General features: G+C 43.5%; 1 protein-coding gene across 1 annotated transcript; it reads right to left on the reverse strand.

The window, feature by feature from the left end:
* Window positions 1-677: 677 nt before the first annotated feature.
* On the reverse strand, window positions 678-21,895 carry LOC115208596 (voltage-dependent calcium channel gamma-1 subunit). Its single transcript, XM_029776778.1, has 4 exons — window positions 21,318-21,895; window positions 10,701-10,775; window positions 3,158-3,295; window positions 678-2,952 (listed from the first exon to the last, which is right to left on the reverse strand). The coding sequence occupies exons 1-4, from the start codon at window positions 21,550-21,552 to the stop codon at window positions 2,723-2,725; spliced, it is 678 nt and encodes a 225-aa protein (XP_029632638.1). The 5' UTR covers window positions 21,553-21,895; the 3' UTR covers window positions 678-2,722.
* Between the last annotated feature and the right edge of the window lie 4,522 nt (window positions 21,896-26,417).

A 26,417-nucleotide genomic window follows, 5' to 3' on the forward strand; every position in this document is an offset into this window, starting at 1 on the left:
CCCTCTTTTCCCCCTTCTCTGTCACCAAACGAACTCCGGCTGTGAGTTTGGAATCTAAATTAACCCATCAAGGGAGCATAGACTGAAAAGATCCGGCTCAAAAGCCTGGACTTTGTGATGTGTGGAAGGACAGGGAGGGTGCTCTTACTCTTTCATCACCCCCCTACACACACAGTGAGGGGACGCTTCCACAGACCATGCTGTCATTCCTGCCAGTGACCAGCGCAGGTTCCCGGCAGGGTTCCCAGCAACAGTAACCATTTCACAAATCCCCTGTATGACCATGCTGCAAGGCTTTTTTTCTCAAAACACGTTTGTGTTCATCGGGACACGCAAAGGAAAACATTTTGCAACAGAAAACAAAATTAGCATTTCTTATTGGGCAAGTGCAGGTAGTCCGTCCCATTTCTTCCGTTTTGTGCCTAAATGAACAGGACCCAGGTGTTTTGTCTACAGGAGACGAGGATGAAAGAGAGCGGCAGGTAGCCTAGTGGTTAGAGCATTGAGCCAGTAACCGAAAGGTTGCTAGATCGAATCCCCGAGCTGACAAGGTAAAAATCTGTCGTTCTGCCCCTGAACAAGACAGTTAACCCACTGTCTAGGCCATCATTGTAAATAAGAATTTGTTCTTAACTGACTTGCCTAGATACATTTTAAAAAAGATGCAGGAAACTGGCTTTCATCAAAGCTAGATATCAGTGAATTTATTTTCATTAGAAATGCATGGTTTTATGGTTATCATATGTACACAGAACTAAAGACAAGCTCTGTACTGTAATCCATCATTGCATACCAAAAGCTAGTTCTAACAGGCAAGGACAGATGACATGGCTAAGCAAGTTTTAATCTGCTACATTCATGAAGTCTTATGTAGCGTTTAAGTACGATAGTGCCAATACCTTTATCAACTGCCCTCATCTATTCAATCAAATGTCAAATGGGGAAAGCAATGGTCTTAGCTCAAGCTTGTTTTGAGACACTAGTAATGTACATTTCTGTATCAAAAAGAATCCTAGTTTAACACTTCCACTGAGTAAATACAAAAGCAGTATCATCCATAACAAAAAGAATGTACACCTAATTCCTGCCTGTCCATAGAAGCTAAAGATGAACGGTAACATGGGAGAGCAGTTTAGTTTGGCTGAAAAGACTGGACATTAGGAAAATATATATATATATTAAAGCCATATACTGGATCTAGATGGTACATAACAAGGCTCTCAGTTTTTCCCTGACCATTTGAACTGAAAGACTCAAAGTGTTGGCTAATGAGTATCTTGCGAGTTCCAAGTTAAATGTGTCAGACACTAACTAAAATCAGAAAATTATACCTTGATTAAAAATAGAGCACTTGGTTCCCCTAAATTGAATGGGATCAAATAGTCAAAGAAATTGGGCTGCCATGTGCTCAGCTCTAAAAAAAAGTTGGGGGGTTTTTAGTGTTTCGTGTACACTTACTAGAACTGAACCTTTTCCAACATGGCAACCCACACATTCAGTGGTTCAGAGACTGTTGGTGTTTAGTGTTCAGCTTGGTATGCGCACTAAACCCACCAGACAGCATTATTTGCTTCTCCAATTTACTGTCACACCCATGTATCATTCTTCTAAAAGTAAGTCCATTTGAAAACTGAAAATATATATTTTTTCACTATAAATCTAACATGACCTAAATTCTAGAATTAAAACTGATCATTTTGATAACACTTCTTTACATTACAATTAGTGTTATGTATGCTGTGAATATATATTTTTAAGGAGTTGTAATAATATTAAATACTTAATCATGAAGTAATAATTTGGCATCTGATTCTAACAATTTCCTGGTTTATCTTAATCTGCCTGAATACATTTGACAAATTCAAGGCAAGTGCTTGATGCACTGAAAAAAACAAGAGAACCCTCTCAGTTATAAATTGATTGACTTATGTACAGAATTATCATACAAAACACACAGTACAGAAAAGGTGAATGCATAGGTCAAATGTCAATCCATTACTATTTATACCATTAAATAACATGTAAAAATGTAGAATTAACCCGGTTTCCATCCAACCATTTCATGCTGATGAATGACACTTGAAAAAAGTCACGACTGGGCTGATGGAAACAGGAAATGCCTCTACAATTTTATAAAACAGACAATTTGCTCTTTGGACATGGTGGGATGTTTGTGTATAAAATGAATTATGTGAGAAATGGTGGTGGAAATGCCTTTATTTGCTAATATTTATATAATAACCATCATATCGAAGTTAACTTGGGAGTCGCGATGATGCTGTATGTTGTGTGGTCCTCCCACTATGACTCGGGAAAGCATGCAGTTTATTAGGCTACAGAAGAAATAAATTATGATGAGATTCACACGGTGGTGAAAGTGCCATTTAACAAAAATTGTATCGCTCTTATCCATAATAATCTTAAAATGTAGGTAGCCTACCCGTACTGTATCTGCGAGCTGTTGGCTAGAGTGCACGTGCCAAGACCAGATCAGCACATTTGCTATATAACGCAACAGTTTTTTGTCGTCATTAGAGTTGAAAACGCGATGGAAACCCATTTAACTTGTATTTTTCCATTCGGTACATTGGACTGCTCCCAAGCACTGTGTGAAAGAACCCTCTGGTTCCACTATAGAACGACACAAAGTTGATTGTGATCGTATTGCTTTTAAAGAAAGTGTCACTCTCTTCCTCTCTCCCTCCTCTCATCCCTCTGTCTATTACTCCACTTCGTGTTCAGCGTCCATGCAGGACTCCCAGGGGTTTTGGGGCATGCGGGGCATGGAGAGCAGGAGGAGGCCGATGCCACTGAGGAAGAGGAGGCAGAAGCCAGCGCAGGCACAGGCAAAGGACCAGGCGTAGGAGTACTCTATCCAGATGGTGTCCTCGCTCTCGATCATCCGCTTTACCGACTGACGCATCACCTCCACTGAGATGATGGCGCACAGGCCTGCGATTGGGGCGGAGAGGGAGAGGAGGATGGGTTAACGGCGATGACCTCCAATCACAGGTAAGCAGGTGAATCAGATATTATTTGTTTTTAATTTGCTATACTACATTATGATTTTAGTACTGTATCTGTTCCCTTAACCCATTGATAACAGTACAACCAAAATATTACAAAGGTCATGTGTTATCTGCTTGTCTAGTCTTACCTGCAAAAGCGAAGAACATTCCGGCAGGTTTGAGGATGTAGTCATTCCCCTTCTTGAAGGAGCACAGGAGACACAAGGTGCCCAGGATCATAAAGGCCAGGCTGAAGATGGCGATGGCCGCTGCTGAGATATTGTACTCTGAAAAGAGAGCAAATAGAGGTCACTTCAAGATGTCCCCTGACCTACGAAAATATGTATATATATATAATATAGTATGCCATTTAGCAGACAAAGCGACTTAGTCATGCATGCATACATTTTACATATGGGTAGTCCTGGGAATAAAACCCACTACCCTGGCGTTACAAGCACCATGCTCTGCTAACCGAGTTACAAAGTACATAAATACACAACATAGGAGGTTAAAGTTGTTCCTAACCACTGATACAGGGTCAGACATTTTTCCCATCCATCTAATGGTTTAGGTTAGGATTGAGGGAAGGGTAATCTGATCCTAGATCTGTGGTTAAGGGCAACTTCTATCTTAAGCAATTGTACAACCTGTAAACTTGTATAGTGCTACTTTCCTCCCTCCTATAACACCAACATATCTCTCTAAACTGGATCTGCATGAATTCACTTTCAATACTCTCGTTTGTTTTCATTTTACGTTACAGTACACTGAAAGGTAAGCAAAGGTCATTATGGTGGGTTGTGGGGATTAATTTATTTGTATGTGTATATAAATCAGCCATAAGCCGATAGGAGGCTTACCAAGAAATATTGTTTTATTCCAGAGCAACATGAGTCCATATGCCTCCAGCTGAATTATATAAATGATATTTCATTACATTGCCGCGCTGGGCGTAACTGGATGTGCAAACGCTAATGTGGATTTTTTAATTAGGCTTTAATTTATGCCTGAGAAAATAGTTGACGGGGCCTAACTGAATTGTTACATGTGCAGACCAATTTAGTTTGTCACCTCATTGTACACTACATGAGGTTGTGTACAGTCACAGAAAGGACAATTAAATATTTTTTTTTAATGATCAGCTCTCTCTGAACAGGAGTGTGAAGCATGATAAGGAAGACGGAATTTCACTTGGTTGGTGGAATCTGCCATCAGTCAAACTACCTAAATCAATCAAGCTAACTAACAGAATGAAATAACTAGGCTACATTTGAAATTGCGCTTTAAGTCAAAATTGTTGTGTGAAATGAGAGCCATGTTACCCAGTGGAAAAAGTTCCTCTTGCAGTAAGGCAGCCATCTTTATTCAACCAAAGGAGGGAAATACACTTGGCATTACTGTAAGTTGTTTACTGGCTTGTTATTCCAAGCTGCTTAACCAGCCATTCCCGTTATGTTGGTGTTGTGATGTGGATGGAGGAGCTAGGCTTTGATCTTCCGCCTGCTCTCCTAGAATCGGTGCCCAGGGGAGCGCCTCGCCCCGGGGGCTCCCCTTCATCTCATGCTGGGGGAGGATGGTGGCTCTCACCCCTTGAGTAGTTCTGGAATCACGCTACATCCTGCTGGAGTGCTAGCTCTCTTCCCCTTGAAAACCCAAAGAGAGGGGTGAGTGGTTTCAGAGTAGGTTGGATCAGTGGTTTAATGTCTGAAGGGGCTATAATATTTATTTTGCGCTCTATTGGTGCTTTAGTGATTGTTATCCCAGTGGCACTTTCAGTTGACCTCTGTGGACGCTGCTCAACTGGATCTGCCTGTGGCTAGTTGTACTGATAGCACTGGATCGTAGCTCTATGGCTATGTTCCATATAAATGGTAACCATTGGTTTATTGAGGAGTGAAGAATACCAAATGGGCATTTGGAGTGGGCCAGTGCTACATTTCAAGTAAGGGCTATTTCTGTCTCTGGGGCTAGCCATTGGCATTTGCATGTGATGTGTGTGTAAATATATTATGAGTTTACACAGCTATTAGTGTCATAGCTTTTATTGCAGGACTTTGATTGTGATATATTACCTCCACAGTCAACCTATTGTGTGTATTAAATATTAATATTGGAATGTACAGCCTTACCTCGAGTGTGCACCCATGAAATGGGGTATCAGCCTACTCAGTCACACCCATAGATTCCAATTCCATAGAGTTTACACAAATATTAGCGTCATAATATTATTGCAGGACTTTACAGTCCATTATGAATGTTCAATACACACAATAGATTGACTGGGGAGGTGATTTCTCACAAAGTCCTGCAATAAGATCTATGATGCTAATATTTGTGTAAAATCTTTGGAATTGTAATCTGTGGTTGTTACTCACTAGGCCGATACCCCATTTCATGGGTGCACACTTCATAGACAAGGCTGTACGTTGCAAGATGAATTTCCAATACACACAATAGACTGACTGGGAAGGTGATTTCTCAGAGTCAACGTCCAGCAATAAGAGAGAGCCCACTGCTCATCCCACAATACACTGCATCCTTCTCCCTCTGAAATGCTGCACCTTTCCCGACCTGCTGCAGCCACACTCTGCTTGTTGCTTTAAACAGATGTAGGTGTATTTTGTCATAAACCGTGTTTTAGACATGTACTCATGTAATTCAACAAATGCCATGTTGTTAGTCCTCAAACCATGTTTTTGCAGGACTTTAAAGAGTGACTTCCTTTAAATAGCAACAAATCCCTTTTAAAAATGGCCTATGTGGCATCGGTATGCGTCAGAAACAGTTATTTTAGTGTCAAAATTGACTACAAAATGTAAATAGGATCATTTTAGACAAAGTCTGGTCTAAAACGGAGTTTGGAACATCCGTGCATCCAAACACCTTAGTTAGATGTAAAATTGCACAACTAAAACATCCTCTGCAAAAACGTCAAAATGAATTACGGATTTCTTGAGTTCTTAGATTCATTCTGGGAATTTTGAGGAAGTGAAATAGGCTTCCTATTGTCTCATGATGGACAAACATTAACCAAATGCAGATTCGGTCAGGAAACACACCACCAAGACTGAAATCTAATTTTTCTAATGATCAATAGAAAAACACACGTGCCAATCGGTGTGTTCAGTGGCTCTTTAACTGTGTGAAATCACCACACTATTCAGCCTATTGTATGTATTGAACATTCATATAGCTTTACATATAGTGTGTGCACCCATGAAATGGTGCATCAGCCTACTCTCTGACACCCACATATTACAATTCGGAAGAGTTTACACAAATATTAGCATCATAGCTCTTATTGCATGACTCCCCAGTGACCCATGCAAACAAAAAGGAGACGTTAGGACGTCTTTCGGAACATCAAAAGGTTTTGTCATGGTCGTATCTCCTGATCTATGCGAACTGTTTTTACGTTTCTTTACAGAAAAGGTTGAAAATATTACATCACAGATTGGCAGTAGCCAGTTTCACACCAGCAATGCTCGTTCAGAAGCACAAGAGGCAATTACTCTGAGACAGTCTACTGCTTCTTATTGCTCATTTGAGCATATATCCATTACATCTCTCCTTATATGTACTCATATACACAATGTCCTGATAAACCACAATATGAACGTATAAACCATATGTCCTTACAAGCCTGTGAATTTACAGGTATATTATTTCAATATGATCTGATGAACAAATCTGAAGTAAGATGTATCTTCTACATATAAAGTTTAAAAAATGTGATGTGTTCGTTTCATTGACAGGACCATGAGAAAGGTGGGTCCCCATAAACCATGTTATAAACTGACTGACATCATAAGCTGTAAAAACGTGTGTGTGTGCATAAATATATTCTGATTTACACACTACTGATTGGGTCTGACAAGGCCCTGCATGTGCTTAGCAGTCCTGTCATATGTGAGAGTACATACGTTGAATGGGCCAAACGTGCACAGTACTGGCAGGGTCACAGAGGGGGCTAGTGGAGAGATGGGTGAAGGTAAATGTCCTTGTGAGAAGGGAATGGGCGTTGAGCGGGATTAGCTCTGTCACATGGAGTTCCATTGATGCTACCTGCCAGATCGTATACCCAGCTAACACATAACATTCTGAGAACCATATGGTTTTTTTAATGGGAGTTTCAGTACTTCAGCATAACGTTTTCCGCAAGTCATGTTCTTTCCATAAAAACCACAAGAAAACATTAGTAACGTTGTCACGATACCAGTATCACGATACTAGGAAGTAAGGAAGAAAAGTAAACAAATTATGAAGCAGACTAAATTTCTTGAGGGAAACCTTCCTAATGTTGGATACAAGAAGTCTTATGTTGTCACCCAGAGTCACATTTGCTTTTTTTCCAAGCTATAGCACACAATATTTAGCAAAAGTAGGATTTAAAGGACCATAGAGTTGAGTCTGCTTCGTGTTTTCTTTTTTTACCATGGAAAATCTGGTGATGTAGTATCGCAATACTGGTATCGTGACGACACTAGTTCAAAGAACGTTCTAAGAATGTTTAAAAAAAAAAACATATACATTCTGTTCTCAGCGTCTATCCTCCATCGTGCTAAGTGTGTTCAAGTGTGTTGTCCATTTCCACTAACATCAGGTGTGGCCAGTTAATGAGTGCTTGTTTCATTTGAAATGGGGTCTGTTTGAATAGACTAAAATGAACAGCTTTGTAAACAGCTGAGTAAAAAAACAAACAAACATGGCATGCTAGCTCCGTCCTGGTGACGCAGTGGACTAATTCCATGGATAGAGAACAGAAGATCATAGGTTTGAATCTCACTGACGCCGTGCATTAATTTAAAAATATATATGTTTTTGCGTGATTAATGCCCAAGCAAGTTTTCCATGTTCTTGAAAGATTCAGGGAAAGTTTTAAGGAAGTTATTCAAAAAACTCCAAATAACCTATAATTTCTGTTCTCAGAACGTAAATAAAAACATCCAAGGAAAACTTTCAGGGAACCATATTAAAACGTTCCCAGAACCTCCCTGCAACCTAAACTAACATTCCCAGAACAGGCTAAATTATCATTCCATTTTTTTTACATTCAGTTCTACCGGTCAGGCTTCGTTCGCAGAGCCAATGGGAAATCAAAAATGTACGTTTCCACAATTTCCTAGGAACCAAATGTGCTAGCTGGCTCTCCATTCAGTTGACTTGGCCTCATCCCTTGGTATGCTGGGAAACTCCATATACTTCAATGTTTCTGCTTGTGTTGAAACCAAGGCTGATGGACAAATGCTAACAAAGACCAAGGGCCCCATTCAATCCGTAGTGCTGAAGAGATGCCCTACAGCGCATTAGGAAAGTAAAGGCAATCTTCCCACGTCAGCGGAGACTGCATTGACAGTTAGGACTCCATAAGTCGGCTCAATCGGAAATTACCTTTAATTTTCAATTGCGCTATAAACTATAAAAACGTGTGTGTGTGCATAAATCTATTCTGATTTACACCCAACTGATTGGGTCTGACAAGGCCCTGCATGTGCTTGGCGCCCTTATGTGCATCACATGGAAGTCCTGTCATATGTGAGAGTACATGTCTCTAATGGGCCAAGCATGTGCACAGTACTGTCAGGGTCACCTTGGGAGCTAGAGGGGAGATGGGACAAGGAAAATATCCAGGAGAGAAGGGAATGGGCGGTGACAGGGATTAGCTCTGTCACATGGCGTTCCATTGACGCTACCTGCCGGAGCTTATATCCACTCAGTTGACTTGGTATCCTGGGAAAACTCTATATACTTAAATATTTCTGCTTGTATTGAAATTAATTCAAGGCTGATGGACACATTCTAAGAATGACCAAATCACCATTGGTTATGTGTGCAAAGCTTAGAATGAAGCAGTATGTCTGGTTCTTTGTGCGTTTGTTTTTATTAGCATTTGTCCATGAAACTTAGACAACGGGCAGAACTGCCTCGCGCCTACCATGGACTGTTTGAGTTGAGATGTATCCAATTTGGCTTGTATTATTCACCACCCATGTTTCATGTCCCGAGTTACCTATTTTCTGTATGACTGTTCCCTTTGAATCTTCTCTTATGAAACATTCTGTCAGAAGGACATCAAAGAATACACTACATGATACACTACATGACCAAAAGTATGTGGACACCTGCTCATCTTGTTTCAAAATCACGGGCATTAATATGGAGTTGGTCCCCCCTTTCCTGCTTATAAGAACTTCCACTGTTCTGGAAAAGGCTTTCCATTAGCCGGCATTCCAATTCATCCCAAAGGTGTTCGATGGGGTTCTGTATGACCTTGCTTTGTGCACAGGGGGCATTGTCATGCTGAAACAGGAAAGGGCCTTCCCTAAACTGTTGCCACAAAGCTGGAAGCACAGAATCGTCTAGAATGTAATTGTATGCTGTAGTGTTACGATTTCCCTTCACTGGAAATAAGGGGCCTAGCCGAACCATGAAAAACAGCCCCAGACCATTATTCCTCCTCCACCAAACTTTACAGTTGGCACTATGCATTGGGGCAGGTAGCGTTCTCCTGGCATCCGGCAAACCCAGATTCGTCCATCGGACTGCCAGATGGTGAAGCGTGATTCATCACTCCAGAGACAGGTTTCCACTGCTCCTGGGTCCAATGGCGGCGAGCTTTACACCACTCCAGCTGACGCTTGGCTTTGCGTATGGTGATCTCAGGCTTGTGTGTGGCTGCTCGGCCATGGAAACCCATTTCATGAAGCTCCCGACGAACAGTTCTTGTGTTAACGTTGCTTCCAGAGGCAGTTTGGAACTCGGTAGGGAGTGTTGCAACCGAGGAGAGATGATTTTTACACGCCACGCACTTCAGCGGTCCCGTTCTGTGAGCTTTTGTGGCCTACCACTTTGAGGCTGAGCCGTTATTGCTTCTAGACATTTCCACTTCACTATAACAGCACTTACAGTTGTTGGAAAGGTAGCATCCTATGACGGTGCCTCGCTGAAGGTCACTGAGCTCTTCAGTACGGGCCATTCTACTGCCAATGTTTGTCTATGGAGATTGAATGGCTGTGTGCTTGATTTTATACAGCTGTCAGCAACAAGGTGTGGTTGAAATAGCCTATTCCACTAATTTGAAGGGGTGTCCACATACTTTTGTATATATAGTGTATAAACCAAGTGTACAAAACATTAGGAACACCTGCTCTTTCCATGACGTAGACTGAACAGGGGAATCCAGGTGAAAGCTATGATATCTTATCACCTGTTAAATCCACTCCAATCAGTGTAGACGAAGGGGAGGAGACCGGTTAAAGGATTTTTAAGCCTTGAGACAAGTGTGTATGTGTGCCATTTCAACGGGGTATGGTAGTAGGTGACAGGCACACTGATTTGAGTGTATCAAGAACTGCAATGCTGCTGGGTTTTTCACACTCAAAAGCTTCCCATGTGTATCAAGAATGGTCCATCACCCAAAGGTCATCCAACCAACTTAACACAACTGTGGGAAGCATTGGAGTCACCATGGGCCAGCATCCCTGTGGAACGCTTTCGATACCTTGTAGAGTCCACGCCCGACGAATTGAGGCTGTTCTGAGGGCGAAAGGGGGTGCAAAGAAATAGTAGGAAAGTGTTCCTAATATTTTGTACACTCAGTGTACATTACATTTACAAAACAGAAGCATGGTGTGTTTGTTAAGCCATTATTAACTTGTGTATGGACGAGGCACAAAAAAAAAACTTTACCTTTCTGGGTTTTGACTTCAAAAATCTCAGACTCGTCCCCTGGAGTGAAGTGTTTGAAGTAAGTGCAGTTCTCCGCTGTGGGAGACATGGAAACACAGTTAGGTGAAGGTTCAGATCGTAGCACTTCAGGCAATGTGCAGTTTCTCATAAATACGCGGAACATCACAGAAGTTACTAAACAATCGTGAAAATAGCTATATTTACTTCATAATAGATGCACAACACTTCGGAAATACAGTAGCATAATAGACCAATGTGTTTACCGAGAACGGTTTCACGAGTCTTCCACAAATATAAAAACGCTAACTTCATTAAAAAAAAGATAAAAGGATTTTGATGCTTTTTACCTGGACAATCTTTAAACTACTTGTATATGTTACCGATGAATAAGCATTCTGTAGTTGCGATGTAAACAGTTGTTAATCAACACGGATCAACATTTAGGCGCGCAACTTTCCTCTTATTGTGTGCGCTGAGTTTACGTAAAAACCCTTCTCTATCTGCACCATGTTGATTTACAGACAGTGTCTGATTTTTTGTTAGTGTAGTTTATGTTATCCATAAACGGCGCATCCAATAGGAAGTACATTTAATTTTTTTTTTTTTTAATAGTTGTGAATTGTTTTAAATCACAAGGCCAGGGCATAACCTACAGTTGAGAAGCGCGAAATTTGGGCAGGCTGCGCAGCATATCAAATAACTGATTGTTGATTTGCGGCTGTCAGTGAAGTTAAGCTATCAGAATTCTCAACTCACAATAGGCTATTGAGCGAACAGTAGGCTATTTTATTGGCACTCTATAGCGGAGACCATCGGCCATATCCCCGGTGAGTGCGCATATTCAGTGTCTTATTCATTGGGCCCCTGCTCCTGTAGGGACAATAATTTCCGCCTCCAGGCTAGTTGAAAGTCATAGCCTGTGTCTCCCCTTTTCATAGGCCTCGATTAGATGGTTGCAGTCAAGACGTTTTTATTGATCTGAGTTTGTCAGAGTAGCCTGTAATTTTTGTGGCATTAGAGATTCTGCTAGTCTCCAGTAATGGAGACGAAAGTGTCGTAGAATTGCATGAAATATGTTTATAAAAGGTCAATTTTCTTCAGATTTTTTTAGGATCCTCATTAAAATTAACATCTAGCTGGCTCTGGACGTGTGCAACTGTGGCTCAGTTGGTAGAGCATGGTGTTTCCAACGCCAGCATGGTGTGTGTAACGCCAGGGTTGTGGGTTCGATTCCCACGGGGGGCCAGTACAAAAAAAAAAAAAAATGCATGAAATGAAATGTATACATTCACTACTGTAAGTCCCTCTGGATAAGAGCGTCTGCGAAAATGACTTTAAAAAACGATTTATTTTGCGAACAGCGAGTTAGTTATATTATTAGCCTAGTTTATGACTATCATATTACGAATAGAAAGCTATTTTACGTCAGTCTGAAAATAGATAGATGCATGCAATTCTTTATCATTTTTAGCTTCCCCTAACTTGAAACAGCCGAAAGGGGCATCCCATTCACTTTGCTAGGCCCAATGTGCTAACCCCTGGGGATCAGTGCTAAGTACAAGTAAAAGCTGATCCACAGAATACGATCACAGCGATTGCAGAGGGCTAGGAGTATCGCCCTACGCTTTGATGCTAAGCCAGAACGTCAAAACATCCATTCGCCAGGGAAACTATATTTGTAAACGGCGGCGGCGGACCGCTGTGTGTCTCGTCTCTCAGACGTTAGGGGAAACTTCAGAGTCGCTCAACTCTGTTCTGTCACCGGAGAGGCCTGCTCTGCATCAGATACGTGGCATCTAATGTGCTGGGCCAACTACAGGGACCACGGGGTAGTAAGTGACAGGCTTTCATGTAGAATTATGTGAGCTAAGCATGTTATCACATCGTCTCCAGCGTTCCTCATATCCACACATACACATGGGCTGGAGATAATCCCCCCTCCCAGGACACCCAGGAAGATAGAGTTTGTGGTGGGTGGGGTTGCCAGTTTGGATGCATTACTCAGAGAAGGCTAATAAAGAAAGATACTTTTGTGTATGTGCAAGTTCAATTACCTGGATTTGGCGCCCATACATGGCACCAGCAAAGCACTCTTTATTGAGTAGAACCCAGCAGACCAAATTTGCTCAGTGTAAACTGGTTTTCTGGTTGAGAAGACATCATATAAATCAGACTACAACCAACTGGTCTGTGTTACAACCAGATAAAGATGTCTTTTTCAGGACAGGATGAAAACCTAAAGTTAAATATGTCACATTTTGGTTGTTATCTAGTCAAATCACCAGATTTCCACCAGATAAAGATGTATTTTTCTGGTTACTTAAAAGCTGTTCACAAAATATTCTTATACAACTAGTATACAACCTGACAATGATGTCATAAAAACTTAATTGCAACCAGTATTGCCCGCTGGGAAAAACCTTGGTTTTGGTAAGGTAAAGGACCATGGAAAGGGATCTAAATGTTTTAATGTTTTGACTCTCACACATAGAGGATGCTTTTGTGAATGAGGACAGAGACTGGCCAACAAGGGAAAACACAGAGGTGGTTACTTAGCAACTGGCTTGTCAGCTCTTTTTATTGAGTAAGGCGGGCAGGGGAATGAAAAGGAGGCAGAATTCCATGTTTTGGTTTGGAGAGAGGGAATTAGTTTATAGAAGAGTCAGAGTACATTCAGTCCTTAAAAGGTAAATTGCTGAGTCACCTCAGCTCAACCCCAGCCATTTTAAGTCGTTCACCCCTTAAACAAAAGCCTCGGCTCTAGCTTCGGTAGTATCTCTCCGCACCACAAACTCCTTTGTTAATAACCATAATGGACCAGAAGTGATTCTTGTCATCATGCTGAAGACCAAGTGCCCTTTCATTGGGCTGAGAGGAGAGATAGCCCACGCTGCATTATGAGACACTTGAAAAGGCATTGGGGCTGTGTTGTTGTCTTTCTGTGTTTGTTAATTGAAACACTAAATCCAGGGATTATGCCAATTATGCGGAGGCGTTGCTCGCCTCATTAGTTTTTGATGTCCTCATTACGCACTCCCATCCTCACCTTTAGAGACACACACACACACACACACACACACAATATGAAAGCAGTCCGTCAGGTTGGCACAAATACACACACAATCTATGAACGCAGGCAGGCAAGCACATATGCACGCTCGCTTGGACACACACACACGGTCTGTGCCGTTGTGCTCTCTAATGGCATTGGAGGACACTCAAAAAGTCTCTAATGATGGTAGAAAAGACTCTGGCCTTCCAGGAACTGGCATACAGTATATGTGCTTGGAATTCAAACCCAGGTCTCTATAAGGACTTGTAAGGCTCCCCCATGTCCATCCACACCCATGAATATAGCCCCACACTACTAGACAATCGGGACCCTTTCTTTCTAAAATTATATGCTGAAATTGTTGCAACCCCTATTACTAGCCTGTTCAACCTCTCTTTCGTGTCGTCTGAGATTCGAAAAGATTGGAAAGCAGCTGCTGTCATCCCCCTCTTCAAAGGAGGGGATACTCTTGACCCAAACTGCTACAGACCTATATCTATCCTACCCTGCCTTTCTAAGGTCTTCGAAAGCCAAGTCAACAAACAGATTACTGACCATTTCGAATCCCACCGCACCTTCTCTGCTATGCAATCTGGTTTCAGAGCTGGTCATGGGTGCACCTCAGCCACGCTCAAGGTCCTAAACGATATCGTAACCACCATCGATAAGAAACAATACTGTGTTGCCGTATTCATTGACCTGGCCAAGGCTTTCGACTCTGTCAATCACCACATCCTCATCGGCAGACTCAATAGCCTTGGTTTCTCAAATGATTTCCTCGCCTGGTTCACCAACTACTTCTCTGATAGAGTTCAATGTGTCAAATCGGAGGGCCTGTTGTCCGGGCCTCTGGTAGTCTCTATGGGGGTGCCACAGGGTTCAATTCTTGGGCCAACTCTTTTCTCTGTATACATCAATGATGTCGCTCTTGCTGCTGGTGAGTCTCTGATAGGATAAAGTAATCCTTCTAACCCCCCCCCCCAAAAGATTTAGATGCACTATTGTAAAGTGGTTGTTCCACTGGATATCATAAGGTGAATGCACCGATTTGTAAGTCGCTCTGGATAAGAGCGTCTGCTAAATGACTTAAATGTAAATGTAAATGATCCACCTCTACGCAGACGACACCATTCTGTATACTTCTGGCCCTTCTTTGGACACTGTGTTAACAACCCTCCAGACGGGCTTCAATGCCATACAACTCTCCTTCTGTGGCCACCAACTGCTCTTAAATGCAAGTAAAACAAATGCATGCTCTTCAACCGCCCGCACCTGCCCGCCCGTCCAGCATCACTACTCTGGACGGTTCTGACTTAGAATATGTGGACAACTACAAATACCTAGGTGTCTGGTTAGACTGCAAGCTCTCCTTCCAGACTCACATCAAACATCTCCAATCCAAAGTTAAATCTAGAATTGGCTTCCTATTTCGCAACAAAGCATCCTTCACTCATGCTGCCAAACATACTCTCGTAAAACTGACCATCCTACCGATCCTCGACTTCGGCGATGTCACTTACAAAATAGCCTCCAATACCCTACTCAATAAACTGGATGCAGTCTATCACAGTGCCATCCGTTTTGTCACCAAAGCCCCATATACTACCCACCACTGCGACCCGTACGCTCTCGTTGGCTGGCCCTCGCTTCATACTCGTCGCCAAACCCACTGGCTCCAGGTCATCTACGAGACCCTGCTAGGTAAAGTCCCCCCTTATCTCAGCTCACTGGTCACCATAGCAGCACCCACCTGTAGCACGTGCTCCAGCAGGTATATCTCACTGGTCACCCCCAAAGCCAATTCCTCCTTTGGCCGTCTCTCCTTCAAGTTTTCTGCTGCCAATGACTGGAACGAACTACAAAAATCTCTGAAACTGGAAACACTTATCTCCCTCACTAGCTTTAAGCACCAGCTGTCAGAGCAGCTCACAGATCACTGCACATTTACATTTACGTCATTTAGCAGACGCTCTTATCCAGAGCGACTTACAAATTGGTGCATTCACCTTTTGATATCCAGTGGAACAACCACTTTACAATAGTACATCTATATCTTTTTTTGGGGGGGAGGGTAAGAAGGATTACTTAATTCCATCTATAATTTAGCCCAAACAACTACCTTTTCCCCTACTGTATTTATTTATTTATTTATTTTTCTCCTTTGCACCCCATTATTTCTATTTCTACTTTGCACTTTCTTCCACTACAAATCTACCATTCCAGTGTTTTACTTGCTATATTGTATTTACTTTGCCACCATGGCCTTTTTTGCCTTTACCTCTCTTATCTCAACTCATTTGCTCACATTGTATATAGACTTATTTTTCTACTGTATTATTGACTGTATGTTTGTTTGTTTTACTCCATGTGTAACTCTGTGTTGTTGTATGTGTCGAACTGCTTTGCTTTATCTTGGCCAGGTCGCAATTGTAAATGAGAACTTGTTCTCAACTTGCCTTCCTGGTTAAATAAAGGTGAAATAAATAAAAAGATGCCATGCCTCTCTTTGTGTTGTATTAATTCCACCCTGGAACCTTATCACATGTCCAGACAATGCTCTGCCTATCAGTGAGTGGATTTGTTATGTCAACGTTGTCCCACCGTGTAACATCCCAGTGACACCCAAAGCCTCTCCACACCAACAGGGTATATATACACTGCTCAAAAAAATAAAGGGAACACTAAAATAACACATCCTAGATCTGAATGAATGAAATAATCTTATTAAATACTTTTTTCTTTACATAGTTGAATGTGCTGACAACAAAATCACACAAAAATAATCAATGGAAATCCAATTTATCAACCCATGGAGGTCTGGATTTGGAGTCACACTCAAAATTAAAGTGGAAAACCACACTACAGGCTGATCCAACTTTGATGTAATGTCCTTAAAACAAGTCAAAATGAGGCTCAGTAGTGTGTGTGGCCTCCACGTGCCTGTATGACCTCCCTACAACGCCTGGGCATGCTCCTGATGAGGTGGAGGACGGTCTCCTGAGGGATCTCCTCCCAGACCTGGACTAAAGCATCCGCCAACTCCTGGACAGTCTGTGGTGCAACGTGGCGTTGGTGGATGGAGCGAGACATGATGTCCAAGATGTTCTCAATTGGATTCAGGTCTGGGGAACGGGCGGGCCAGTCCATAGCATCAATGCCTTCCTCTTGCAGGAACTGCTGACACACTCCAGCCACATGAGGTCTAGCATTGTCTTGCATTAGGAGGAACCCAGGGCCAACCGCACCAGCATATGGTCTCACAAGGGCTCTGAGGATCTCATCTCGGTACCTAATGGCAGTCAGGCTACCTCTGGCGAGCACATGGAGGGCTGTGCGGCCCCCCAAAGAAATGCAACCCCACACCATGACTGACCCACCGCCAAACCGGTCATGCTGGAGGATGTTGCAGGCAGCAGAACGTTCTCCACGGCGTCTCCAGACTCTGTCACGTCTGTCACGTGCTCAGTGTGAACCTGCTTTCATCTGTGAAGAGCACAGGGCGCCAGTGGCGAATTTGCCAATCTTGGTGTTCTCTGGCAAATGCCAAACGTCCTGCACGGTGTTGGGCTGTAAGCACAACCCCCACCTGTGGATGTCGGGCCCTCATACCACCCTCATGGAGTCTGTTTCTGACCGTTTGAGCAGACACATGCACATTTGTGGCCTGCTGGAGGTCATTTTGCAGGGCTCTGGCAGTGCTCCTCCTGCTCCTCCTTGCACAAAGGCGGAGGTAGCGGTCCTGCTGCTGGGTTGTTGCCCTCCTACGGCCTCCTCCACGTCTCCTGATGTACTGGCCTGTCTCCTGGTGGCGCCTCCATGCTCTGGACGCTACGCTGACAGACACAGCAAACCTTCTTGCCACAGCTCGCATTGATGTGCCATCCTGGATGAGCTGCACTACCTGAGCCACTTGTGTGGCTTGTAGACTCCGTCTCATGCTACTACTAGAGTGAAAGCACCGCCAGCATTCAAAAGTGACCAAAACATCAGCCAGGAAGCATAGGAACTGAGAAGTGGTCTGTGGTCACCACCTGCAGAACCACTCCTTTATTGGGGGTGTCTTGCTAATTGCCTATAATTTCCACCTGTTGTCTATTCCATTTGCACAACAGCATGTGAAATTTATTGTCAATCAGTGTTGCTTCCTAAGTGGACAGTTTGATTTCACAGAAGTGTGATTGACTTGGAGTTATATTGTGTTGTTTAAGTGTTCCCTTTATTTTTTTGAGCAGTATATTTAGAATGGAATGGAGGAGTCCAAACCGCACGCTAACTAGGAGCCATTTCGTCGACGTCAACATCTCAAGGAGATGATAAGTAATAGCACCCGATGGAACTCAACAGCTTATCAATTAGCTGACTTGCTCAAAACAGAAACTCTACGCACTAGTAAACATTCCTACACCTGTCTTTAAGAAGGTGAGGAGATCAGAATGAGCCTCGACTCTTGTTGTACTGAGGCGCTTCACAGTGAGTTTGTCTGCCTGTCTATTAACAGCCATTTCATCAACATAAGGTGCTGTGTTAGGCATTTCTCTGAGCCCGTGTTTTCATTCTCTTTGCCTGTTGCATAGGCTACAGCTAGCAGCATGTGTTGTGTTGTAGACAAAAATGACCCACCCAGAAAAATCCCCCCAGACCACTCTAGCATGTATCCGATGGTGCCAGCTAGGATGAATACGAGACACAAGTTGAAATACAAACATTTCAGCTCACGCCTAAAATCGAAACAAGGAAATATAACCCACCATTAGATAGTCTACCCATTGAGATCGTTCCATACAGAAAGGCAAACCAGAAAGACCAACATGCAACACTGGGAACAAGTTATCATGGTCACTTCCACAGCCGGGTTGCCCCTCCCAGGACTGGTATGTGGTTGAAGTTCCCGGTTGCCAACATGCCAGGGCTTTGACTAGCCCACCCCAGGACCCGTGTAGCCCACCCCCAGGGGACGGGAAATCATTTTGGACGGTGGGTAGCAGGGCAGCACCAGGGAGGGGGTTAGGGGTTAGGGGTTGAAGGGCTATGCCTGGCTTGTGCAGGTGGCCTTGTCACTCAGTAGGGCTCTGAAGGTGTGCACACACACTTGACTCCCTCACGGCTCTTACCCCGGGACAGCTGGGTATTTACACAGCCTATATTTATCCTCCATTGGCCGGCTGCATAGTGCTGCGCACAACAGAAAATCCCACCGATATCTTTGTTTCTGTAACAGTTGCTATATTGGCTTCGGCTGAACATCTCGCCACATCCCTAACCTAGATCGTATGTTTGCTGTTCTGGATAGTATTCATATGAAGTAAATTATATCAATATCCTGTTTCACAGTAATTCTTATTTTCTAACCATCTGTTATGATTATTTAGGAAGGCAAACAAGATGAGAAACAAGTGGGAAGCAACCTATATGTACAGATCTCAATTTCTCCTCACAGAATTTGATCTTTGTAGACTACCAGCTAAAATATATATATATATATACACATTTTTTATTCCAACTCGGATGGCAAAACCCATGGGGGTCACAGTTTCATCATCCTAGAGACGACAGAGTGGTTGGTATTTCACTCATTAAAATGTGGGGCTATAACAAATATTGCTATTCATTCGCAAATAGAGCTAGCGATACCAAATTAAACCCTGGTGTCTGGCTTTGTACATACTAGAAAGGTTATATTCATCTTGGCGCCTATCCACTGCATTCCTTCTCACACGCAATGCCATTACTCACTGCGTGTATGGCATTAGCAATGTAGTAAAATTTTGTTGTTGGCAACAAGGGAGTTTTAGCAACATGATATTCATTGAGCTTTTCCCATAAAGACTATTTGAAAAGAAGTTTAGGCTTTTTCATTTGTGATCAGAGTTAAGGAGTGTGAGTTGTCTGTAGTTTCGCCAATGAGTTATCATTCAAAAATGTAAAAGCCAGCCCTACGTGGAGAGATGCCATGACCACCAAATGTATCCATGATAGGCCTACGTCTGATGGTACATAACACCATGTATCTAATAAGACATTGCAAGTTTGGGTATCTCTAAATAGCCTGCCCAACACTGTTCCTTACATTACCACTATCTGACTGTGCTGTTGGTTCGGGAATGCCCCAAGCTTAACATTCTAAATCCCTTGATTCTTTATAGCTAGGAGGGGTCAGCCAAGAATGTTTACAAAATGAGCCTCAACCAGGCATTTCCATCTGTTCATGAACGTGCCTGCACCAGTCGATATATGAAAATCCCAGAAGCCCATAGCTGAGCTAACTATGGAGGGGGCACATTTGCTTCAGTGAATCTATCCAAGATTGTTGTAAAGGTGTGTATGTTCGGGGCATTGGGACCTTTGGTGATTGAAACTTTCAAATGGCGGAGCAGTCAGAAAGACCTCAAGAAACGCAGGGCACGATGTATCATAAGTTATCAGAAAGTGTGTTTCCTTCATTCTGCTTTGTATCAGACCATTACTAAAGCTGTGTGTTGTATTGCTTTTACAAGCTCCAATCAATTAGTCCCCTTCCTGTCTATGCGTTTATTTCCTCACTCAATGTGATATTGACTCACAACATTTAGTGTGAGTCATCACAAGTTAGCGTAGCGGGATCAAAGCATTAGTTGTCATTCAAAGGTCGGATAAACCCGGGATTCAAGCCGATCGGCCCTTTTTGGCTACGCACCATTTAAAGGCAATGTTACCACAGTCGCGGAGATCGCATTCAAAGTAAACGCTGCAGATGTCGGCTAAATTGGAAATTACCTTTTAAAATGTCAACCGCGCTACAAAATGGATCATCCGTGGTTCAGATTGAATCCTGCCCTGGGTCCTGTTTTGATTGGAGTAAATGACTGCTGTCATTATAGAGTGTATTTTAAGGCATTGGCGCTAGACTTGTAAGAGCTGGCACTCAGGGGATACTGCAGCTTCAACAGTTCCTAGTTGCTAAGAGCTGGGGGAGAGAGACACCTCGTCATTTAATTACTGTGGGGAAGTAGCTGGATTGGGACTTTAAAGGTCAAGATTAGTCTGAAAGTGTTGTGGTCAGTCTGAAATTGCTTGACTTAGCTGAGTTAATCTTATTGTTGTGCTATTTATTGTAGCATAGGCTAATCCTCGCACCTCTTGTTTCCCGGCTTCTGAAGCCCCAATATCTCAATTCAATAATTGTCTGACAAGCAGTTTTCCACACCAGGAAGGCTTGTGGTTAAGAGGAACATTAGCTGGCCACATTGCAAAGATGACTGGTGCTTGATGACAATGGTTAAGTGTTGAACCATGCCCTTAACAAGAGTTAACTGACCCCCTTCCACCAAACCCAATCTCTCAGGCCTATTACAATAATACAAATACTGTTTTTTATACAGTGTGATAGCACATATTTCTTGATCAGCAGTTAGTGTGTATCCGCTTTAACAATAGTTAGACACAAAGAATGTTTTAAAGTGCCGAATTGGTCGGTGTAACATTAGGTAGCCTCAGACATTGGACAGAGAGGTTCAGGGTTAGGATGGACACAGACGGTGCAGATTGTCAGGTCCAAGCTATAAGCCGCCTCCGTGTATTTGTCTTACCTCCAGGTAAGCTGATGGGGCCGCAACCCTTTCCATTGTAGTCCGCCTCACTGACGTAGATGGCCTTCTTACACAGCCTCCAGAGGCCAAAGTGGGCCGCTTCACACGTCGCGTTCACCTGCTCCACCCGCGGGCTCAGCACGGCCCAATGGTCCGTCACCACCGCCGTAAACATGGACGCCATACCCACCAGGATCACAAAGAACGTGATCTTCACCTTCGTTCGTTTGTGCATGGTGTAGTTTGTACGTGGAAACACTGACAAGAAGATGTCCAAAGAAGAAGAAATGCGTAGCACCGAGGTCCTCACTTGGATCAGACTCGAAGGGACGTCAACCTTGTTGGGACGTCAGACTTCTGGAGGCTTCGATGGTGGATTTTCGCGGGCTTCACTGCTTAACAGCCACACAGCCTTCCACAAATGTCTCTCTCTTCCCCAGCCTACACCCTATCACTCGTTGTCTCTCTCTCCCTGTTGGATTTGTGCCTCTAGTTTGAGGGAAAGGGGTCAGTTTTGCTGTGCCATAGTTTTCACGTCCCTCTCCCTTCTCTGACTGTGTCGACTGAGGGGGGCCCGTGTGCCTCAGACTACAGCTGTTAAGGTGGATCAGGAAAGTTGATGACCAAACTGACTGCCATGGTGGGGTATGGGAGTGGCGGGGGGCGGGGGGTGGGGGAGGTGGCAGGGGGGCTTCGGGGGTGGGGGTTGGGGGGGGGAGCCTGCTGCTATAAATGTGTGCAGTGATTCAAGATGTCAGGCTGTCTTTATCGGGTTACATCCGAGTGGGTGGGAATGTGTAAATGCCATGATAAGGGACTTAGTCACGTAAATGATTTTTATCTCCCCGATACTTACCGTAATATATTCAACACACTTTATTTGGCAAACATCTCAGTGAACTATATATATGTGCTGTGACAGAGTAAGGCTAGGGCCTGCCATTTTCACCAGTTAATTTACAACTGCATTGGTGTGCTGACCTCTCATGTCCATGCTATGGCAATTAGTGGATGCTGTTTTAAAAGGATTTGTGTTGTTACTATCCTCAAACTGCTTGGTCCGAGTTTCTATGTATCTGTAAACTATTTATAAGGGCTAAATGTGTTTGTAAACAGCAGCTGTCTCGCTGTAGGCCTGAGAGTGGCTTTGACGTCCCCTCAAGGAACCAGTCTCAGAGGTATTACCATTACTGCCGTTACTGACACTGTGCCAAACTCAGGCACATATCAGATTGACAATACAATGGTAGTGAGCTTCACCAATGTCCCAAAAAATGAATAATACTTGAAAGTCTTATCTTACTTTTACTCACTACATTCGTACAGAAAAGATGTAGGGGAGAGCAAGGTATGTTGTCACACTTTTCACGCTGTCTAACGTTTACTGGGCACAATACATCACAATGGTATAAATGTCATACTTAATGAAAGCTGGAAGGCTTGGGCACATATTTTGTATTCATTATAGCTTCATATCTTATTTCAGTACGGAGTTGGAGACCGTTAAATAGAGAGCGTGCACTTGTGACAATTTGCCCCATCAGCGGGTAAATTGTCACACTCCGTCGGGTAAGTCGTCACATTGGATAATCAACAAATAAGAATGCAACTAATTCATTGTGAATATTGATTTTAATTTGAAATTCTAAACTAAATTCAACTTCATTAAAGAACTAAAAATAAAAACAATCATGCCTAGAGAATCTGGCAAATCATGCCTTTCAATCAAAACAATAATGCTGGCAGAGCACACATTAATTAAGTGGCACGACCACTTTACTTTGAAATCGAACGTTCTCTGGCGTGCACATAGATCCACAGTAATTGTTGGAATCGGAATAGAATGTAACTTGCTTAAATGTTTAAAGTCTTAACAAAACAGACGTGGTGTTTAAACACACTAATGCACAGTTCTGTAACAGCCTATACGACATACATCCGTATCTGACTAATCAGACTCATCTTCAGAGTCACAGTTCTGGCACACATAAATTGCCTGGCCTGAGGTGCAAGCATCATGGGCCCATTTGTTGCATCTCACACACTTCACCCAAGTCTCCTTTGGAAGGCTGTTTGAAAATGGCTCCACACAGACTAGGCAGAAGCACTCCTCTTCATCTGATGACTTTTCTACAATTTTTCTTTTTTTAGCTGCCTTCTTGTTCTTTGCAGATCCAGATTTTGCCTCCCCCCTTGCTTCCCTTTCTTCGGAAACAGCCTTTTACTAGATTGTGCCTTCTTTTTTTCCATTTCTAGTGCCTGCTTCACTGGTATGTCAGTTAGAATTGCTGTTTTGCGCCGTTTTCTTCCTTTGCAAGCTGGTTTTCGTGGGCCAGCTTTTTGATATGGCCGGATGTCCTCTGGAGTTGGTAGTCTGCTGTCAGCAATGGCATTGCTGGGCAAGGGTGAGCTGGTGCTAGCATAAGAACTGGGCAGGTCTGAGCTCATGCTAGGCAGGGCTGGAATGGTGCTGGGGCCTGGCAGGGCTGAAGTGGTGCTGGGGCCTGGCAGGGCTGGAAATGTGCTGAGGCCTGGCAGGTTGGTGCTGGGGCCTGGTAGGGCTGGAATGTTGCTGGGCCCTGGCAGGACAGGGTTGGTGCTGGGGCCTAGCAGGGCTGGGTTGGTGCTTGGGCCTGGCAGGGCAGGGTTGGTGCTGGGGCCTGGCAGGGCAGGGTTGGTGCTGGGGCCTGGCAGGGCAGGGTTGGTGCTGGGGCCTGGTAGGGCTGGAATGTTGCTGGGCCCTGGCAGGGCAGGGTTGGTGCTGGGGCCTAGCAGGGCAGGGTTGGTGCTTGGGCCTGGCAGGGCAGGGTTGGTGCTGGGGCCTGGCAGGGCAGGGTTGGTGCTGGGGCCTTGTAGGGTTCTGAATGGGGTGATCTGTAACGTAGCATGGCACAAACTCGGTTTCCAGAAATACATCCCTGTTGTAAGGTTGTACCCCAGCCACCCTAAAGCCAGCCTGAATGTTCAAGGGGGTTGCAGCCAGAGGATAGGCGATTGCCACAATTCCAGGAATGTCATAAATTGACATTGTCTTCCCAGAATTGTTCCTCATCCAGGCATCACACGCGGTGTTGATGTGCCTCTTTAGCGGCCCGTAGACAGACCTGTTTAAGGGTTGAAGCCGATGAGAGCAATGGGGTGAGAATGACAGCATAATTATGCCATTTTCTTAGGCATAATTGAGTCCATCAATGGACAGATAAGACTCGTGGTTTGGTCCAAAAGGAGTAAACAGGGCTTCTCCTTTGAGCACTTCGTATGCTCGGCAAAATGTTTCAGGAAGTCAACAAATTGCAAATCTTTCCTCCACCCAGAGGGATTTGCCCCTATGGAGGTATACTATTCCCTGTGGCTGAGACAGCACAGGCCAGTGTGACGAGGGTTCCCCTTTCAGCGGAGGTCAGTGACCCTACTTGTTTGAATCCACGTCTGCCCACCACTTTGTCAGGTTTATGTACAGGGGTCACCCCAGTTTCATCAACATTCCATGTCTCCTGGTCCAAATTGATATCTCTGTAGCACTTCTGCTACATTGTCGAAGAAAGCATTAACATTTTCTCTGTTGAAGCTACTTGCCCTGGCGTGGCTAGTTGCCTCTGGTTTTCTCAGCGACAGCGTTGGGTGCTGCTTTAAGAAGCCTGTAAACCACTCCGAGATGGCCTTTTCTTTTTCTGCCCACATTGGGGCGAACTTCAGCTGGTGTGCCACAGCAAACTGGTAGGCAAGTCTTCTGACCTCACTTGGCGACAGACCAAAACAAATGTCAGCTGACCTAGTAATATACTGAACAAGCTGCAGCTCCAAATCAGGTGAAAAAACCTGCCGTGGCATTGTATAGCCAACCACTGTTGTTGGCATGGCCGTCTGACTTTCAACTACCTCTCTGGTAACCTTTTGACAATACCGAGTTAGAGTATGGTCATTTATGTCAAAATCCTTAGCTGTACTCCTGATTGATTTGTTCTGCAACTTCACCTGCCTCACTGCCTTTAACATTATGCTAAGTGGTGTACTGTACCTTCTCTGTCTTTCTTTTATAATTTCTAACCATCTTTCTTTCCTTCCTTCCTTCCTTTTTTCCTTCAAAAACACATTTCCTCATTGCAATTACATATTCATTACAGGCGTATTACTCCCACCTCCCTGTCTACTTTCCTTGTTGCCACAATGCAATTCATAACACCACACTAAATTCATGACACTGCATGAAGTAGTGTGTGTGTGGATATACTGTCTCATACAGTAGGCATGTAGTGTGTTAGTAGACACACACACGCCAGAGCCTGTCTTGTGTAGTCCAGGGATATGTCTGCTGCTCTAAACTATATGTATATATACTAATCCTGTCATGCCCTGACCAGTGAAAAGGGTAATTTGCCATAGTAGAATAGTCAGGGCGTGGCAGGGGGGTTGTTTTGTGTGTTTTGGGGTTTTTTTGTTTCTAGGGGAATTTGTTCTAGTTTTCTATTTCTATGTTTCGTTTTCCATGTTTGGCCAAGTATGGTTTCCAATCAGAGGCAGGTGTCTTTCGTTGTCACTGATTGGAGGCCATACTTAGGCAGCCTGTTTTCCTTTGGGTTTTGTGGGTGGTTACTTCCCGTTTAGTTGTTGTACCTGACGGAACTGTTGAGCGTTTGTTATTTTGTTGTTTGAAGTGCATTTACTCAAATCTAAAGATGAGCACTATTCACACTGCGCCTTGGTCCCTTCAATACGACGCATATGACAAATCCATTTACAGTAACATTTAATACTATTATCAGAGCTGATTACACAATATCACAATGTTTTTTGAGCATGTCCTATGTGTCTATGTATACTGGGGCAAGTTGTCACATGTGAAAACTTGCCCCAAGACCATTGAGACAACTTGCCCCAAACTGACATATGTGCTAATGTTGGCTAAAGCTCAAGATTAACTCAACATAGGACTGCAGCTAAAGTATCCAAAAGGCATGTTATTGTCTCCTCTACTCAGTGCAAAATTGTAATCTTGAATATTCATACCTAAAAAAAAAAACAGTTGTATTGCATAAAATGTAGTGCCATTGTTTTACTTTTGAAGGGGAAAAATAAGAAACTTGTGCTCACCTCAGATTA

Source organism: Salmo trutta, chromosome 14 (assembly GCF_901001165.1).
Source record: "Salmo trutta chromosome 14, fSalTru1.1, whole genome shotgun sequence".
In the NCBI taxonomy this organism is placed as follows: domain Eukaryota; kingdom Metazoa; phylum Chordata; class Actinopteri; order Salmoniformes; family Salmonidae; genus Salmo; species Salmo trutta.